Raw genomic sequence first — 16287 nt, 5'->3', positions numbered from 1 at the left:
TAAAGTCTGCGATAAACAAACCTCACCGCCCAAGTAGGTTTTTTTTTTTTTTTTTTTTTTTTTCAGATCTTGACATGCCATTTTGCTTTCTTGGTAAATAAAACTTCAGTTGCTCTGTAAGGCGTTTCCATATAACCAGGTCATGCTGCATGTCTGGACGAACCTTTAATGCAATTAACGATTTCCTGAGAGTTTTAGGCAAGAAGTTATGTCTTTGTTGTATCGAAACCAGGCTGATGACACTGACACCGCAACAGAAACTGTTTGTTAACTCTTTTTGGACCAATAATTATTTTTAAAAAAACCTCACATAGTTAAATCACTTGTATTCCCTTTCAAAGTGTGGCCAAACTGACCACTTAACTGTCCAGCAGGACTGAATCACTCCTGTCAATCTGTTCAGGCTTAGATCCTGATGACACTAATCCTGTTTTCAGCCCCCTCCTCCGTCACATATAGGCGCGCACACACTCGCACCGGGGTGTCTCGGGGAATCGGACGAGCCTTTGTGTCTGAGAAAAACAGACGATTAACCTGCTACACAGTGACGAACACAGGGGATGTTCACACACACACACGCACACACACACACACACACACCCTCAGCATCCCGGTTCAGAGACACAGCCCGGTAACTGCCTCCATCAGCAACTCTCACACAGGCAGAGGATGGAGGCGGAGAGAGTGAGAGGCGGTCAGGGCTACCTGGCGGACGCTGCCGTACACAAAGACGCAGGGGGAAATAAACAAGCAGATGTTTCTAATGAAGTAGGAGGCTTTGCGTACTCACAGGGGATTTGGGTTATTCCGTCAGACGAGCCGCCGACTGCGGCCGGCTACGCCGTTCCATCACGGACACGGACGACGGTGATTAATGAGCTGAGAAGGCTGTTTGGCTTATCTCTGACTTTTTTTTTTTTTTTCGTTTCGCCACTGAGGTACTACTGGTATCACAAAACCGGGTTAAGTTTCACAAAGACCTGAGATTAATTTGGCAAATGTGACACCCCCAGGGAAAGAGGTTTACAAAGTGACACAGAGACAAAGATGACACCAGACTGTCTTAATGAGTTTGGGAGACTTTGGTCAAGATAATGTTGGATGAACAACTACGTAGGGAGAAGCAGTGACGACTGATCAGTTGGGTTCTTTGTACATAAGTAGATTATATATATGTATTAATGTTATTACATTAGCAATAAACACCATGTAAATAAATGTACAGCAACAAATTAAATTTCACAAGCATGCACTGTTAGGGAACATGTGTGATTTGCTCTGGAAGATCAAGAGTTAAACCAGGAAATGGTCAAAAAGCAGCAACTGGTGGGGTGTGGCTCTTTGTCAGGGGAAAACCAAATAAAAAATCTGGAAAGCTCAACTAAAAACGAAGGGAAGAAGTATTGATTGATTTTGTCGCAGTTGAAATAATGCCGTTTTTTTGCCTTTTAGACGACAAAACCCCAGACAATTATTTGTCACTTTCCCCTTTCCTCACCTCATTACACAACCAACAATGGTATTCATTTTAAATATATAACAAACAATGGAAGCAATGTATTTTCTCCTCATTAAATAATCACTTTTCACTCCACGGGGGAAACAAACAAACATATTTTTTAGGCTGGCACACAGGTGGCACTCCTTGAGATATTTTTTCCTCTCCAAAACAAGATCAGAAATTCAATCAAAGAGCGGCGAACAGCCAATGGGATCTCAGTGTCTGTGGCAAAAGCAGCATCAGCCCGAGCCGCCATTGGTCCGCCGGTTCACACAGGGAAGGCTGTAATTGGCTGGTAGCGGGCCGAGGCTTCATTGCCTCCATGGCAACATTGCTTCCTTATTGCTTGGGGAAGGTGAAAAGGAGGGAAAGAGGGGAGGCGACTTTCTCTCAGACACTACCTCTGCATTATTCATCCTTTGTCCCCGAGTGCTTTCAGAACGAGTGTTTACGTCCTGACGGACGTCTGCGCGTGTGTGTTTCCATGTTGGCCGCGGTTTGGGCGGTAAATGATTGGCTGAGACGTCAGGGGGTGACTGAGGTGAAACGAGTGCAATAATTGCACTCGGAGGTGCAATGCATCCGGCAACACTGGGTCTATATATAAAACCGTTACGTGAGCTCCGAGGCCATTCAGAGATGATGGCTTCAAACTCGGCGTCTAGGTTTTAGGGTGCATTCCTCCGAAACAGAACAACGAGCAAACTGGGACGTATTCTCCAAAAAAATGAGCCTGTGATGAGGCGCAACAGCGCACCTCTGGTGTGGGCAGCCCACCGGCCGGCCGGCCGGCATGCGCCATCCGCTCACAGCACGCGGGCGCCTCATCCTGTCCTCATCCATCCTCATCCGCGAGCTGGATGAAGACAACAACATCAGCAGAAACGACAACAAAAACCATGCGGTTTGTTTGTTGTTGTTTTTACTTTCCCACCCCACAACAGCCGAGGGTGGGGTTGAGTCGGACGGAGGGGGAGGGAGACGGGGAGACGAGGGTGGGGTTAGGAAGAGAGAGGAAAAACATCACACAGAGATTAAGGACGGGGCGGGGTGGAGGGGGTGCTCGTTCCAGACTCCTCCCCCGCCATGTATGTGTCTGAGCATGAGCATGAGCGGGAGCGGGAGCGGGAGGGAGTGAAGGAGGGAGGGGGTAACGTCTGTTGACAGGCATGCCGGCCGGAGAGCTGGCTGGCTGTTCCTCCGGCGGTGAGCGCGATGACGAGATGGCAACAGGCACTCAGCATAGCACGTGCTCTCAGTTGCCATCGCAACCTGCCCTTGGATACAGCGTGCTGGTTGGCCGTTTCTAACGGTTGTTGTTCTGCGCGGCTGATGAAACCTCGTGGGTGAGGGAGGGTAAGCGGTACAGCATGGAGCAGCTTTATTGCCTCGGTCGGTAGAAAGTGTTGCTAGGCACATTAGAGGTCAGTTGGTAAACAAATACCTAGGCTTTAATATATGTATATATATATATAGATAGATAAATAGATAGATACGATCAACCTCCTCACCCTTAAAACCCTGAACTCAAAGACCTTAATGCCTGCCGTTTGACTCCTAAATCCAAATTAGATGCTTCTAATTACAGACAAAGCGGGATGATCCCCGTCAATTTCACAGCAGAAGAAAAAGAGCCCTTTAAAAAGATTACCCTTGCAGTTTAAAGTTGTTAAACAGTTGCATGTTTTTATTACAGAAACGATTAACGCAACAAACAAACAAAACGATAATAAATCAATACGAACAACAACAACAAATGAAGGGATGCAATTTCCCAAAAAAAAAAAGTTTTGAAGAATTGTCCAATATCGTGTCTATTTGTGAGACAGACAAAATGAAAGTCTTTTTATTTTTAAAGAAACGAAAACCATGTTTCAACACACGTTCTTGAAATGAAAAGCTTATAACCAGCAGTCCTGTGTCTGCCTTCAAGCCTCCACACTTTAGAAGACACAGAAAGAGAACAAAGAAAAAGTGTGTGTGTGTGTGTGCGCGTGTGTGTGTGTGTGTGGCTTTCGAATGGCCGGATGGATCAATACATCATTGTGCTGAGTGTGCAGCCTGCCTGATGAAATCCCGGACAAATAAACATTCTGCGCATAGCACACATTCACTCTGCGCTCAGACCTACAGAGAAGACGGTGCCATGAGCCGCGGGAGCAGAGCTGGCAACATGATTGATTACAAGTGCAGGCAGTCTTTGTTTCACCACTGGTAATCAGGACAAAGCAGAGCGGGAGCTGTGTGTGTGTGTGCGTGTGTGCGTCTAGGTGTGTAGGACACATGGTGCGACTGAAGGAATGCGGCTGAGATGCGACTTAAAAGGAGGAGGCATTAATGGAAAAGGTGGTGAGGAGAAGTGTGGATGTTAAATCCTCGCGTTCGGACGAGTTGACGTCCGTCATTTGCACACCTTATCGCACCCCGCCTGAAGGTCGGCCTCGACGACTTCCAGCCGCTCCACCATGGTCATGACCAGCATTTTCATCTGGAAGGGACGGGGGTCAGGCACGACAGAGAGGGGGAGGGAGAGGGGGGGGGAGGGAGGAGGGAGGGGAGCAGGTTTTTAGATTTTGTTGTAAATGTGACCAGCGAAGAAGGAAAAATGGAGAGCGGAGAGCGAGGATGGAGGAAAGGAAGGGAGAAAATGGACAGGTGGGATATGGAGGGAGCAGCAGGAAGCGGGGAGGAGGAGGAGGAGAAGGAGAGATAATTGGAGAGGGGAGCCAGGGAGGAAGAATGAGAAAACCAAGGGAGGAAGTTGTCAGGGATGGATGGGTGTGAAGCGGCGGTGGGAGTGGGAGTGGGAGTGGGAGTGGGAGGGGGTGAGGGAAGGACAGGTTAGTGAGTGTCCAAGATGAACAACCCAAACAAGTGTCTTACAAGACAGAACACACTGATATGACTGTAGAAGTGATGAGGATCAACGTCGCACGTGGTGCGGTTGAGGACAAAGTCTCCAAATAAAACACATCACGCGAGAAGTAACAATACCGCAGTTTAATTTCTGTTACCGAAACAATGTGTTTGGGATCAGACCTCACGTAACCAATTAATCCTGTGTAGCCCATAACAATGTACGCGCTGCAACTTCCAGGTTTGTCGTTACTCAGTTGACAGCCACCAGAAAAAGGTAGGTCACAAAAAAAGGCACTACATAACAGTTCTTTGCAAAATAAAAGCCACGTTTCTGAAATCTCGTTAAAGTATAATTGCGGCTTGTTTCCATTCCAAAGGTGTTTTGCGAATGAGCTGTAACTCTCGTAAAGTCTCGTCTCGCGAAATCCCGCAATTTTCTTAAATTCCAGTCACGCGAGACTACACTTGAGGGAAGATGGACCTCAGGCGAACTGGTCACATGACCCCCTGCGTCATCTGCCGTGGCAACGTGACGGGGACATGTGAAAAATGTTTCCATCGTACTTTCAGTACATTTTTTTTTTTTCACATCGGTGCGTCTGAAAAAAACGCCTCATGAGAGCGTATGGACGATATTTAAGAGGTTCTTCCAAATGCAGGCGTACCAGTTTTTTTTGTTGTTTTTTTTATTGCGACATTTAGGTTACGCGCAATTCTAGGAGTTTTTCGAAACACGGCGTCTGACTTAAGTCTCAAACTGTTGTGACAGTTACTGGCGTTAAATACCTAGATGAGTTTTGGATCCAAACTTGAATACCACTTCTTTTCGCTTCGAGCAGTTAAAGCGTATCATATGACAGATTTAGCGAAGTATTGTGGCAGATGTGATGACAGATTCTAATTCCAATCAAAGGCTTTTGTGAGGCTGTCACTGACGGCATCAAAAAATAATACAATGAGAGCGTTAAGTCAGATTAATCTCCAGGCTATTCAGTCAGGTGGTGCCAACAAGGACTACATAAGGGGAGCGCATTTCTTACACGCCCCTTTGTTTGAGAAGACATTTGTGGTGAACCAGTGAAACCCGGTTCCCTAATGCGAGTGATGAGCTGAGCTATTTTAACGTGTTTGTCTCTGTGAATCATACAAGACAATTACGTATCGGTTACCGAACTAACGTAATCGATCGCATGGCATTAAATGCGTAATGGCTCACACAAAGGGAACTGAAAGCACACCTGTTTACCCAGAGTTATTTTTCTTCTAGCCTTCCATGCAGAGTAACCTGTTTAAAATGACTGGTTGAGATGATGGCCGCCACCAAGTGAAACTAAATTCCAAACATACGTAAAGCTAAAGTGATAAAGGCGCATCAGAATCAAAACATGTTTTTTTTTTCCCTCCAACAAAGATTCCTCAACATGCTCTACATCACATCTATTGTCCCTGGTGCAAGAGCATGGGAGGGCTGGATGGCACTCCTGCGCGCTACCGCCCCCTACTGGTCAATTTGAGGTTTGTTATGGACGTTTTTTTTTCTAAACAAAGGGTGATTAAGAATAACTTTGGAAACTACTACATATTATTCTGGGAAAATTTAAAAGGGAAAGAAATACACAGCATACTAGTGTGACACTAAAGCAAAAAAAAAAAAAAAGAATTTAGAGATAAAACATACAACTGAAAATAAATAAACTGAAATATTAAAACCACGTCCTAAAGATAATTAATTTCTCTTTTTTTCCATCTAACAAAAGGTGCGGAAAAAGAGAGTATTTGCAGAAAATGACACAGACAGATGAGGTAATGTCTGATTCAACAGTCTGCCCCTTACAGCACCGAGGGTTTCCCAGAACAAAGCTGATGTCATCCTCAGTACGACCTGTGCATTGATAATCAATGAACGGGCCCGTTCTTAAGAAATGAGCGAGCACCGTCCATCTGCAGGACACGGCCGATAGTGTAGATCAAATCTCTAGTTTCAGTTTTCATCTCCTTCTTGTTTTATTATTATTATTATTATTTTACACAGAGTCGGTAGAATTTTTAGGATCACAATTAATCAACATCTGATTGGATCAGCGCGCGTTGCGCTCTCTGCACGAAACACTTCATTTAACGGCAGGAAAACAAGAAAAGCAGACAAAGAAAAGCAGCAGCAGTAATTTACCTCTGTTATCTGTTCCTCAACAATGCCCCTGTACTCCAGCGTCACCGGCTGCTCCTCGGAGCCCTCTGCTGACAGGCTCTGGCTTGCAGAGCCGAGCACGTAGCTGAAAAAGATTGAAATGTGCTAAATAGACTGGTGAACGAGGGATTTGTACCACCTGCACGTGCACAACATCCCAACCACAAACACCTGTGTCGAGCTTGGGATAAAATTAGTTAAAGCAATATTTTCCGTGCTAGTTCAGAGATTAAACTAATTGATTTTTCATTTAAAAAGGGGGTTGGCTTTCAGTTACACCGCTGCGTTTCTTACTAAATACTAAACTCTGTTTAATAAAGGACATTTTCTTTATGTCTTTTATTTGTACTGATTCTACTTGATTGTGACTGCATGTTTAGATAGATATTCATGCTGCTCATCTTCCTAGACAGAATTAATAACATCACAGTTGCATCTTCTTAGAGTTAAGCTGCACCTGCACGCTGTAATGATAATTCAATTTTAAAGTACAAAAACTAATGTGGAGGAACAAGACGGCTCATTCTCTGCGCAATCCACCTCTTCACTTATCAAGCCGATCGCATGCACATCAAAAATAGCACGCTTCGAGTACTGGGATCCAGTTTGAGATGCGAAAACCGGTTCCAAGCCGCCTGAGCTTATCGCTGACACGGAGATCAAACTTGTAACAACAAGACAGAGAAAAAGAAACAGACTGTGGCTGCATTCAATCAACGACGATTACAACAGTGTCTCTGCAGTGATCCTGTCAACAACAAAGCGCTGAAATGTTTTTGCTATGCTGCACGCTCGTAAACTCCAGGAATGTTGGACCACACGTGAAGTTCGTTACGGAGGGTGTACGCCTCAACCAAACATCGTGTAGGTCCCACCGGGGGCCACAATGCAGCGCCTCGCAACGGTGTGTTGGCAGCAAATTGCGTCTGTCCCGCGGGTTGTGAGGTGGGACTTCCGTCGATTGATTTAACAAATCCTGACAACACCCATCCAGATTAGGATTTGAAGATCAAGGCATTAGGCTCCTTGTTGCTCCGTGTGCTTAGTCTCAGAGTTTAAAGCCTGGTGTGTTCTCCACCTACTGATCTAAGCAGAGCTTTCGCTGTCGCCCACACAAACGGCCTGCACTGTTGTCAGTATATACATTTGTAAGCTGGAGTGAATTCTATAATTATGATCAATGACAAATGGGCCCAGTAAGCAGAATCATTAATGACTTTGGTGTTAATAAACGCATAAAACAAGTCCTAAACGTACCTGTCGATGTCCGCCACTCTGAACCAGAACATCGATCTCTTGTGGTCCATGTTCTTGGGTGTGGATGTGTAAACCATGCCCAGGACAGAGTTGCAGCCTCGACAGAAGAGATCAACGATCACACTGTGAGGGGAAAATCACGAGAAAAATCAGACGGTGTGACAGACTTAATCCAGCTAGGACTCTCGTATATTTACAAAGAGGACTTTAAACAATGCTGTGTTTGTATTTTCACTTGAGTAAAGGATCTTACCAGACAGCTCGTTTGCTTATTTCGTACAGGTGACAGTCCTTTCCAACCACAACGTTGTCGGTGACACCTGAGAACAAAGCATCACAAATCATGCGTGCGGTACAGTGGAGCGCTGCATTCATGAGATAACTTCTACCTGTGAAAATTCCCCAACTGCACCCTTCTATCAATCACTGTGCTTTTGAATCAAAAATGTAATTGTCAGCAGTTTAAACTGTGAACTCTGGGTGTAGATGAAGTATAACGTTACATTACACGCAACACCTTATGAATTAAACACAACATTATTTAGATTTGTAGGACACACTGTTCATTTGTTATTGTCGTTTACTTCACCTGTTAGTGGTTTTAATGTTGCGGCTGATCGACTTGGCACGTTTAACTGAACTACCAAGTTTGAAGGGACCATACGGCCCAAATCCTCCAGAGTGTGTGGTGCACTCACCAACCTGTGACATCCAGGTGATGAGGCACTGACTGACTACAATAAGGTCTTAAGACTATTAATGATGTTCTGATGTTGAGGTAGTCAGCTGATGCCGATGCCATCACAGGTTTGTAGGTTTTCTGACTAGATTTCTACAGATGTAAACAGAGGCTTTGACTGATTCGTAGTTGCTATGGTTACAGGCTGAGCCAGCACATTAGCTTAGCACAGTGAATGAAAGGTTATCATACATCATATTTTAATAGATTCTCTCTAGGGCTACGTTTCAGATCAGAAGTTAATAATGAAGTTGGGCTAAACGGTTCCCTGTTTGTGTGTTGATGTCTTTCGTCATATCGCGTTATCCTCACTGAATATTCAGTCACGACGCTAAATCAAGCCGAAGCACCGGTAAAGAACCTTAAACCACTGACTCACGCTTCAGTTTGATTTGATTTTGTCCGTCTTCACTTCCTTCCCAGGCTGTTGAATCTCCAATGGGCAACTTGCACTTCCCGCAGATGAAGACCACGGGTCCGTCGTCGCTGTCCTCGTCCCTCTCCCCCTCGCGCAAAAACTTTTCCTCCACGATGGTGGAGTCTATAATACTGGAGTCTGTGATACTGGACACTGCAAACGTGGTATTCGCATTTTTCCGCGGCTGATTTAGTGGCTTTTCGCAAGTCGCCATATCTGAATGAGTTTTACAAACTAAAATGCTTTGGAAAAGGCGGGTTGTTGACGTTGAAGTGAAGGTCTGCCTAGCTATTGGCGGATGGGAACCAGCTTATATGAGCATTACCGCCACCTGCTGGACTGGAGGAGGTGGACACGGCCATAGACATATATAAACACAGAATCGTACGTCAACATCGCCGCCATCTTGGATGTGGCAAAGTGGGACGATCGGAGAAGATTCCTCATTAATTTTCAGAAGAAAAGAAATGTACCAACAGGTTTACAGTACAAACCAGATCTCACGACATTACCTTTCAGAGGTAGGAATGAAAAGGGGGTTTAAGGGGTGGAACTGTTGGTAGTTGTAGTTGATTTTTTATATATATGTATGTATGCCAATTTGTGATTTTATGTCTATGAGCATGTCCCCCACCGGCTTGTGCGAAACAAAGCGTGACACTGACACGCAGTGCCCCAGTGACCGGCGGGAGTATAAGACGCTTTGGCATGATACTTCTTTTCGTGTCCTCCAGTGGCGATTCTAAATCAAAATGACCAGGGGGCCGAGGTGAGGCCAGTGTTTTTTCAGGGGCGCACATATAGGGACAAAACAGGGCAATATTTAAGCGTTCAAAATGTTTAGTTTAGTTTATTTAAAACCAAAACAAAATACATTAAGTATTAATACAAAAAAGACAAACATTCTTTGTCTTAATAAACATGAAATAAAATGTGCTCAATAAACCATGAAACCATGTTTGTCTTTTTTGTAAAATAAGATTTCTCCTTTTGAATAATATAAAACTTTGATCTGCACAATGACACTTTTTTAATCTAAGCATTTAGCTACACGCAGAGTTCTTTTTTCACAGAATGAGACTTAAATGTACAATCACACTGTCTTTATCTAAATCACACTCATCATCTCAAATCAGTAAGGATGAAAATAGAAATAAAAAATAAAAAAGGTCATAATGTCCTTCTTGCTGTTTCGTGATTATAGCCTACTAAAAAGAAAATAGAGAGGATTGTAGCATCTACTCTCAGAAGGCCATTCAAGCGTTTCATTAAACAAGTAGTCTAATTATCATAATAATTGACCACTATAAAAGAACAATCGTCGAAGTCATTTATTTGTGTTTATTTATTAGAACATTTGCAGACAAAAGTCCTTACTACATTTTCATGCTACACTGAGGCTAATCTTGTGCACAACAGTGACATGGTTGTTAGCTCCAATGCCACCAAGCGAGAAAGTCTGGGTTCGAGTCCAACTTGGACCTTGTTAGGATTTACCCTGGTAATTATACGTTTTTACTGCTTTATAATTATTATGCTGATGTGTTTGATAAACACAAGACAGAAATCTGACGTGAACTCTTGCAAAAGTGCGCCTCCATGATTAATACATTTTGATGCTACATCGTGGCTAATCTTGTACACAATACTGCCACAATATTGCACTTCTTTGGCGTCATTCCAACAGTATTTAGCGAATATATTGTATTATTTCACGGGCGGCACAGCGGCATGGTGGCTAGCACCACTGCCACCCAGTGTCAGGTCCGGGTTCGAGTCCAGCTCATAATTCTGGGTGGAGTTTACATGTTCTCCCTCTGTCCGCGTGGTTTTCTCCGGGCACTCCGGTTTCCCCCAATGCAAAACATGCTTGTTAGGAAAAAAAAAAAAACTTGATCCCTATAAAAGAGCAATCGTCGAAGTCATCTATTTGTGTTTATTTATCAGAACATTTGCAGAGTTGTATTTAATTAAAAACAATCGTCGAAGTTTGTGTTTATTTATCGGAACAATTTAATGAATAAAATGTAGTTAGGTATTCAGGAAAATGACCGAATATGACATATTTGTTGCAAAAGTCCTTACTACATTTTTATGCGACACCGAGGCTAATCTTGTGCACAACAGCGACATGATTGTTAGCACCAATGCCACCCAGAGAGAAAGTCTGGGAACGACTCCAGCTCGGACCTTGTTAGCATTATACGTTTTTACTGCATTGTAATTTTTATGTTGATGTGTTTGATAAACACAAGACAGAAATCTGACGTGAACTCTAGCAAAAGTAAGTGCCCCTCCAGGATTACTATATTTTTATGCTACATCGAGGCTAATCTTTTCATTTTCATATGGAAGTCAACTAACAGGTTTACAATACAAACCAGATCTTACGGCATTACCTTTCACAAGTGAGTATGAAAGGGGAGTTTAAGAGGTGGAACCTTTGGTAGTTGTAATTGTTTTTGTTTAAATATGTTAATCTGTGATTTTATGGGTTGTTGTTTGCATGATCTGCCACATCCAATATGGCGGACGCGTTAATGTATCACAGCAACGGAGTGTGTGTGTGTGTGGGTCTATGGACACGGTTAGAAAAACTTAAACAATCGCAAAGATGTTAACATGTGTTTACTTCCGCCTTCTTCCCCATGTGATCTTTATGGCTCAGTGTTATGAAGTACTGTGAATTAAAATATGTCTGCATGTGATTTTTTTTTTTTTTTTTTTTTTTTTTTTAATGTTAAACAGCATGTTCAAACGTTTTACGATCCGCATATACAGGCTGTATACATCACGTTGACCATAAAATGAAATTCATATTTAACATTCCCATCTTTTGTCAAGTTCTGTCATTTTCCTTAACGTTTCACACCAATATTCAGGTGCCAATTAAAATATTTATATATATTGATATATCTTTTTTGTAATTCAGTCGTTCTCTCATATCTTTTCAGTTTAATCATATGAGATAGACTCAGTGGACCGACGTGAACTATCTTGACTTAATCTCTTCTGTTTTGTGAGCCGAAACGTGAAGCCGATATATGTTTTTTGTTTTTTATTTTTATTTTTTTCTCGTATTGACTTAATTCATAACCACTTTGTTTGCATGAATTTGCCTCACTGACATTTTTCACTCTTCTCAGATTTATTAAAATATATATGTACGGTTTGTTGTTGTCGCCAAACGTAGCTACTCAGCTCATTGGCTGATAACCCGGAAGTTGTCGGAATTAATTTGGGCGGCGCGAAATCCGACGTCGTTTTTCTGTTAGCTTAAAAGTTAGTGGACCATCTTAAATTATCAAGAAAGCAGTTGTTATCGTCTCCCCCCTACGATGTGTGAGAAGATTAAGAAGGTAAAACAAATCTGGCGTCTCGTTAACATAACTCTATGAATGAATCCGGTGACTATTATCTTGTGTTCACATCCTCCTGCGTTCGCGTCGTTTTCTCAGGTGAGGAGCTGGCTCAGCTCAGTGTTTGGCGATCAGCCGGTGCCACAGTTTGAAGTCAACACAAGGACAGTGGACATACTGTACCAGCTGGCACAGTCCAGCGAAGCCCGGTGTAGCGACACAGCTCTGCTCATAGACGACCTGAAGCAGAAAGCATCGGAGTACGAGGCTGAGGGTGAGTGGCTGAGACACAACAGAGCTAACGTCACTGTACATGCAGTGAAAAGTAAAGTGAAGATGGGGTAAAAACTAATTTGTTAACCCGTGGGTTTGTTTAAAGAAGCACGTATTCTGTTTTGGTGTCCTGCCAAATGTTAGAAAACACTGTTGCTCATTTACTTGCTCCATTAAATGTTCACAGCTGTGTTTTATTCGCGTAGGTGCTCATCTCCAGGATGTGCTTCTACACAGTGTTGGTCTGTCCTGTGCAAGCTTGTCCAAGCCCACTGCCGACTATTTGTCTGCGTTAGTGGACAATGCTATGGTGCTTGGAGTGAGAGATACATCACTTGGGAGGTAAACAGTCATTACTCCTTTTTTTCTGTTTCTGTGGCCGGTGTCATCATACTGATTGTTGTTTTTTTATGCAGCTTCATGCCAGCAGTCAACGACCTCACCAGTGAACTTCTGGAGGCAGAAAAGTCCAGCAGAAGACTTGAGAAAGAGCTCCGGGCCCTCAGAAAGAGAATCGGCGCCACTCTGGTGCTGCGAAGCAATTTACAAGAGTAAGGATTATGCACTTGATGCACATCTGCATTCATATCAAAACTCCACCATTTGCTGCAACATCTGTAAGTGTCGTTGTTTGTTTTGTTGTGTTTTGTTCAGGGACATCAACAAAACGGCCAAACTGCAGGCGGTGGAGCACGCCAAAGCGGAGGAGAGGCTGCTCAACATGGACTTTGTGACGGCGAAGGTTAAAGAGCTCAGCAACAGGCGGGAGAGGTCAGAGGTATGTTGTGGTGTTAGATGTGCAGTGTATATATATTTGTAACAGCTGCACTGAGATGTCCCTAAAGCTATCAGACCAGCAGTACGTCGCCCAGAGTAGCTTCTCATCACCACGCCCCATTTTTTCATTGAAAACGGGCCCACGTGCTGCGTGGACGACAACACTTTAAATAAATAATGCTCTGCCGAATAGTTACAATAATTCCAAACCCACTGATCTCTGAAGAGATTGTGTTCATAGACACAGTGAGGATTGAGTTGTTGGCAAGAAGGCAGAGAAGCGAGCACTAACGAGAGGTCTCCTCATTACTGAGGTGTGTTTGTAACGCTCCAGTTACCTCACCTTGTAATCTTTACTTAGCAAAGGAAATATATATTGCTACAGTATAGAGCAGAATATATTCATCGTCATTGTAACATGTACAGTGAAATGAAGTGTGGTCTATTCGGAGCAAGAGCTCAAATTTAATAAGACATAATAAAAAGGTCATGTTAAGACATGAAGCAAAAAACACATCAGTAGGATCAACAGATTGATCCGAAAGGCTGGACATGTGATCGGTAGTTCGGAGTTGGAGTCGTTTGTCTCAGTGAAGGACAGGAGGACACTGGACAAACTGCTCTCCATTATGGACAATCCGTCCCATCCACTACACAAACATTAGAGAGGCTCATTCTCCTGCAGACAATTAAGCTACTTTGAGCAATTAATTTCCCTTGTGGATCATTAAAGTCTGTCTGAGTCCACATCTACATTCTACAGTCATTGCACAATCCCTCAGGGAATGTGAATTAAATCTGCTTTAGCAGCATTTAATACATTAACAGATGTCGGATTGGAGCTTTTTTCCAGTCTGTTAGTTCGGGTTTTCCTGTATCGTCTGACCGATGGCAACACTTTGAAAAGTTTGTGACCCAGGTGAGATGAGTCCATCAGGGGATGGACAGGGGAGAGGACAGCCTTTGTCTCTTCTCTGGGCGGCCTTTATGACTCCTTGCTTCGCTTTCTTCTGGGCTATTGTGCAGCTGGGGAAACCGCACACACAGACAGTACATCAGGATGTTCTAGACACTTGCAGTTCTTGAGGGGTGTAGTTCTTACTGAGAACTCTCAGGAAGTAAAGTTTCTGCTGGGCCGTCTTCACCAGCTCAACGGTGTTTGTGATGTGGACTCCCAGGAAGCTGAAGTGTGACCCCCGTCTCCACACAGTGCTCATCTATCAATGAGACCTGAATGAGTTTTTCTTCCTACAGTCCACAGCGACCTCCTTAGTCAGGGTTGCAGCCAGAGTCAAACTGAAAATTTCTATTTGTGTTTATAAGATTTACCAATGACCTCTTGCAATGCAACCCAAAGAAATGTCCAGGACTATATATACATTTGAGTTACATTCTTTTAATGGTTTCATCTTATTGCATCTGCGTCCGATTTGTCAGATGCTCAGCACAGACATTGCAGTCAGAGATGCTAGTGCCTCAATCTAAAAAAAAAAAACAAACAAAAAAACAAATGATCCCAAATAAATAATTTTCCAAACTGGGAGAGCCGGACGCTGCAGGAGTTCCATCGCAGCAACTGTCTATTGCAGAAGCTTTTCTGATGAGTGTAAATATAAATGTGACCGTACCAGATGGCGCACGCTAATAGTGCAGCGCTGTGTGTCGTCAAAGAGAGGCAGCTGTTTGATATGGTTGGAAAACGTAGACAGCTGATTTAGTTGAACGCTATAAATTACGTGACAGTTAATTGTCAACTAGAATTTAATGATCATCGCAGTGTACCGATTTAAAAAAAATAAAATAATAATAATAATTTGAAGGAGGGGAAGACGCGGGGGATGGTCGAGAAAGCCAGAGAGTTAAGTGTAGTGAGTTGTAATGTCTGCATCATGTTAGAGCCTTTGACTCAAAGGACTGACTGGTCCATTTGTCACCATTTATCGCTCTTTGAGAGGAGGGTCTAACATGTGAAGTGCGTTAGCGGTTGGTTTTTATTCTGCTCCTTCGATCCCACAGGCTCAACTCGCTTCCCGGAACATGGACAAGTCCATTACGCACCAGGCCATTGTGCAGCTCTCTGAGGTATTTCGGCTTTTGCCTTTTCATCACCATGGAAATGATCACGTAACACCGTCTGCATTCAGGCTTTGAAATGTGTCATCTTATTTTTCTCTCAACAGGAAGTCAGTGCGCTGAAAAAAGAAATAATGCCCTTGAAAAAGAAGCTGGAGCCTTACATGGACCTCAGCCCGGTATGTTTGTCAGGGACTTTTCAAAGTTTGCTTCAGCACCAACCAAAAGAGGCTCCACATCATTATTATTATGATTTTTATTTATCTAATCCTTTGAGACATCCAGTTTTATTTCTGTGTATAAATTTTGCTTCATTAACTTGACAGAAACGGTTGAAATGAGTTCAGGCATTTGCAAACAACTTTTTTCTTTCCTTCTCATAAACCCCAACAGAACCCGTCCCTCGCTCAAGTGAAAATAGAGGAGGCGAAAAGAGAACTGGTGAGTGGTGACAGTTTGTTCGATGAAGGACGAGGGATGTTTGCTTACTTTTTAATTTTAATTTTATTTTCTTTGCTCGGTTGCAGGCGGCTCTGGATTCTCAACTTGAGATGAAGACTGATTTTAAATGAAAATGTGTTTTAAGCTTTAATTTTCCCTCTGTAAAATAATAAAATAGTCATTTCCATTGTTGATCAGATATGTACCACCCACGATGTGTCTTTCTTTGTTTTTGGCAGAACATTTCAGCCTGTTGACAAAAAATCAACCATTAAAGCAGGCTAAGGACCCCAAACTGATGTAGAGATTAAGTAGGGACCCCCTACCTACTATATGTGTTCTGTATTAAACTCAGCCTAGTGCAATTTATAAATGTAAATTATTATTATCAGTTTGCAAATG

The 16287-nt window shown here is 43.1% G+C and overlaps 2 protein-coding genes across 2 annotated transcripts; one reads left to right on the top strand and one right to left on the bottom strand.

The window, feature by feature from the left end:
• Positions 1-3166: 3166 nt before the first annotated feature.
• On the bottom strand, positions 3167-9268 carry mis18a (MIS18 kinetochore protein A). The gene is made up of 5 exons (XM_047607151.1): positions 8924-9268; positions 8059-8125; positions 7806-7928; positions 6531-6633; positions 3167-3989 (listed from the first exon to the last, which is right to left on the bottom strand). The coding sequence occupies exons 1-5, from the start codon at positions 9174-9176 to the stop codon at positions 3903-3905; spliced, it is 633 nt and encodes a 210-aa protein (XP_047463107.1). The 5' UTR covers positions 9177-9268; the 3' UTR covers positions 3167-3902.
• A 2896-nt stretch (positions 9269-12164) lies between these two features.
• Positions 12165-16097, top strand: haus1 (HAUS augmin-like complex, subunit 1). The gene is made up of 9 exons (XM_047607232.1): positions 12165-12321; positions 12421-12595; positions 12801-12936; positions 13011-13145; positions 13249-13372; positions 15388-15453; positions 15552-15623; positions 15838-15885; positions 15972-16097. The coding sequence occupies exons 1-9, from the start codon at positions 12301-12303 to the stop codon at positions 16014-16016; spliced, it is 822 nt and encodes a 273-aa protein (XP_047463188.1). The 5' UTR covers positions 12165-12300; the 3' UTR covers positions 16017-16097.
• The last annotated feature ends 190 nt before the right edge of the window (positions 16098-16287 follow it).

Source organism: Mugil cephalus, chromosome 15, assembly GCF_022458985.1.
Source record: "Mugil cephalus isolate CIBA_MC_2020 chromosome 15, CIBA_Mcephalus_1.1, whole genome shotgun sequence".
Lineage (NCBI taxonomy): Eukaryota > Metazoa > Chordata > Actinopteri > Mugiliformes > Mugilidae > Mugil > Mugil cephalus.
The sequence above is the reverse complement of the archived record's forward strand: the minus strand, read 5'-3'. Positions and strand labels throughout refer to the sequence as shown.

What these genes read in the sequence shown, in the direction of transcription:
- mis18a (XM_047607151.1), bottom strand. Translation starts at nt 9,176, where the DNA reads ATGGCGACTTGCGAAAAGCCACTAAATCAGCCGCGGAAAAATGCGAAT. An exon ending in AGAGTGGCGGACATCGACAG is followed by an intron (nt 6,634 to 7,805) that starts GTACGTTTAGGA and finishes AATCTTTTTCAG; the next exon opens with CTACGTGCTCGGCTCTGCAA. An exon ending in TTGAGGAACAGATAACAGAG is followed by an intron (nt 3,990 to 6,530) that starts GTAAATTACTGC and finishes CGTCCCTTCCAG; the next exon opens with ATGAAAATGCTGGTCATGAC.
- haus1 (XM_047607232.1), top strand. Translation starts at nt 12,301, where the DNA reads ATGTGTGAGAAGATTAAGAAG. An exon ending in AGAGATACATCACTTGGGAG is followed by an intron (nt 12,937 to 13,010) that starts GTAAACAGTCAT and finishes TTTTTTATGCAG; the next exon opens with CTTCATGCCAGCAGTCAACG. An exon ending in CCATTGTGCAGCTCTCTGAG is followed by an intron (nt 15,454 to 15,551) that starts GTATTTCGGCTT and finishes TTCTCTCAACAG; the next exon opens with GAAGTCAGTGCGCTGAAAAA.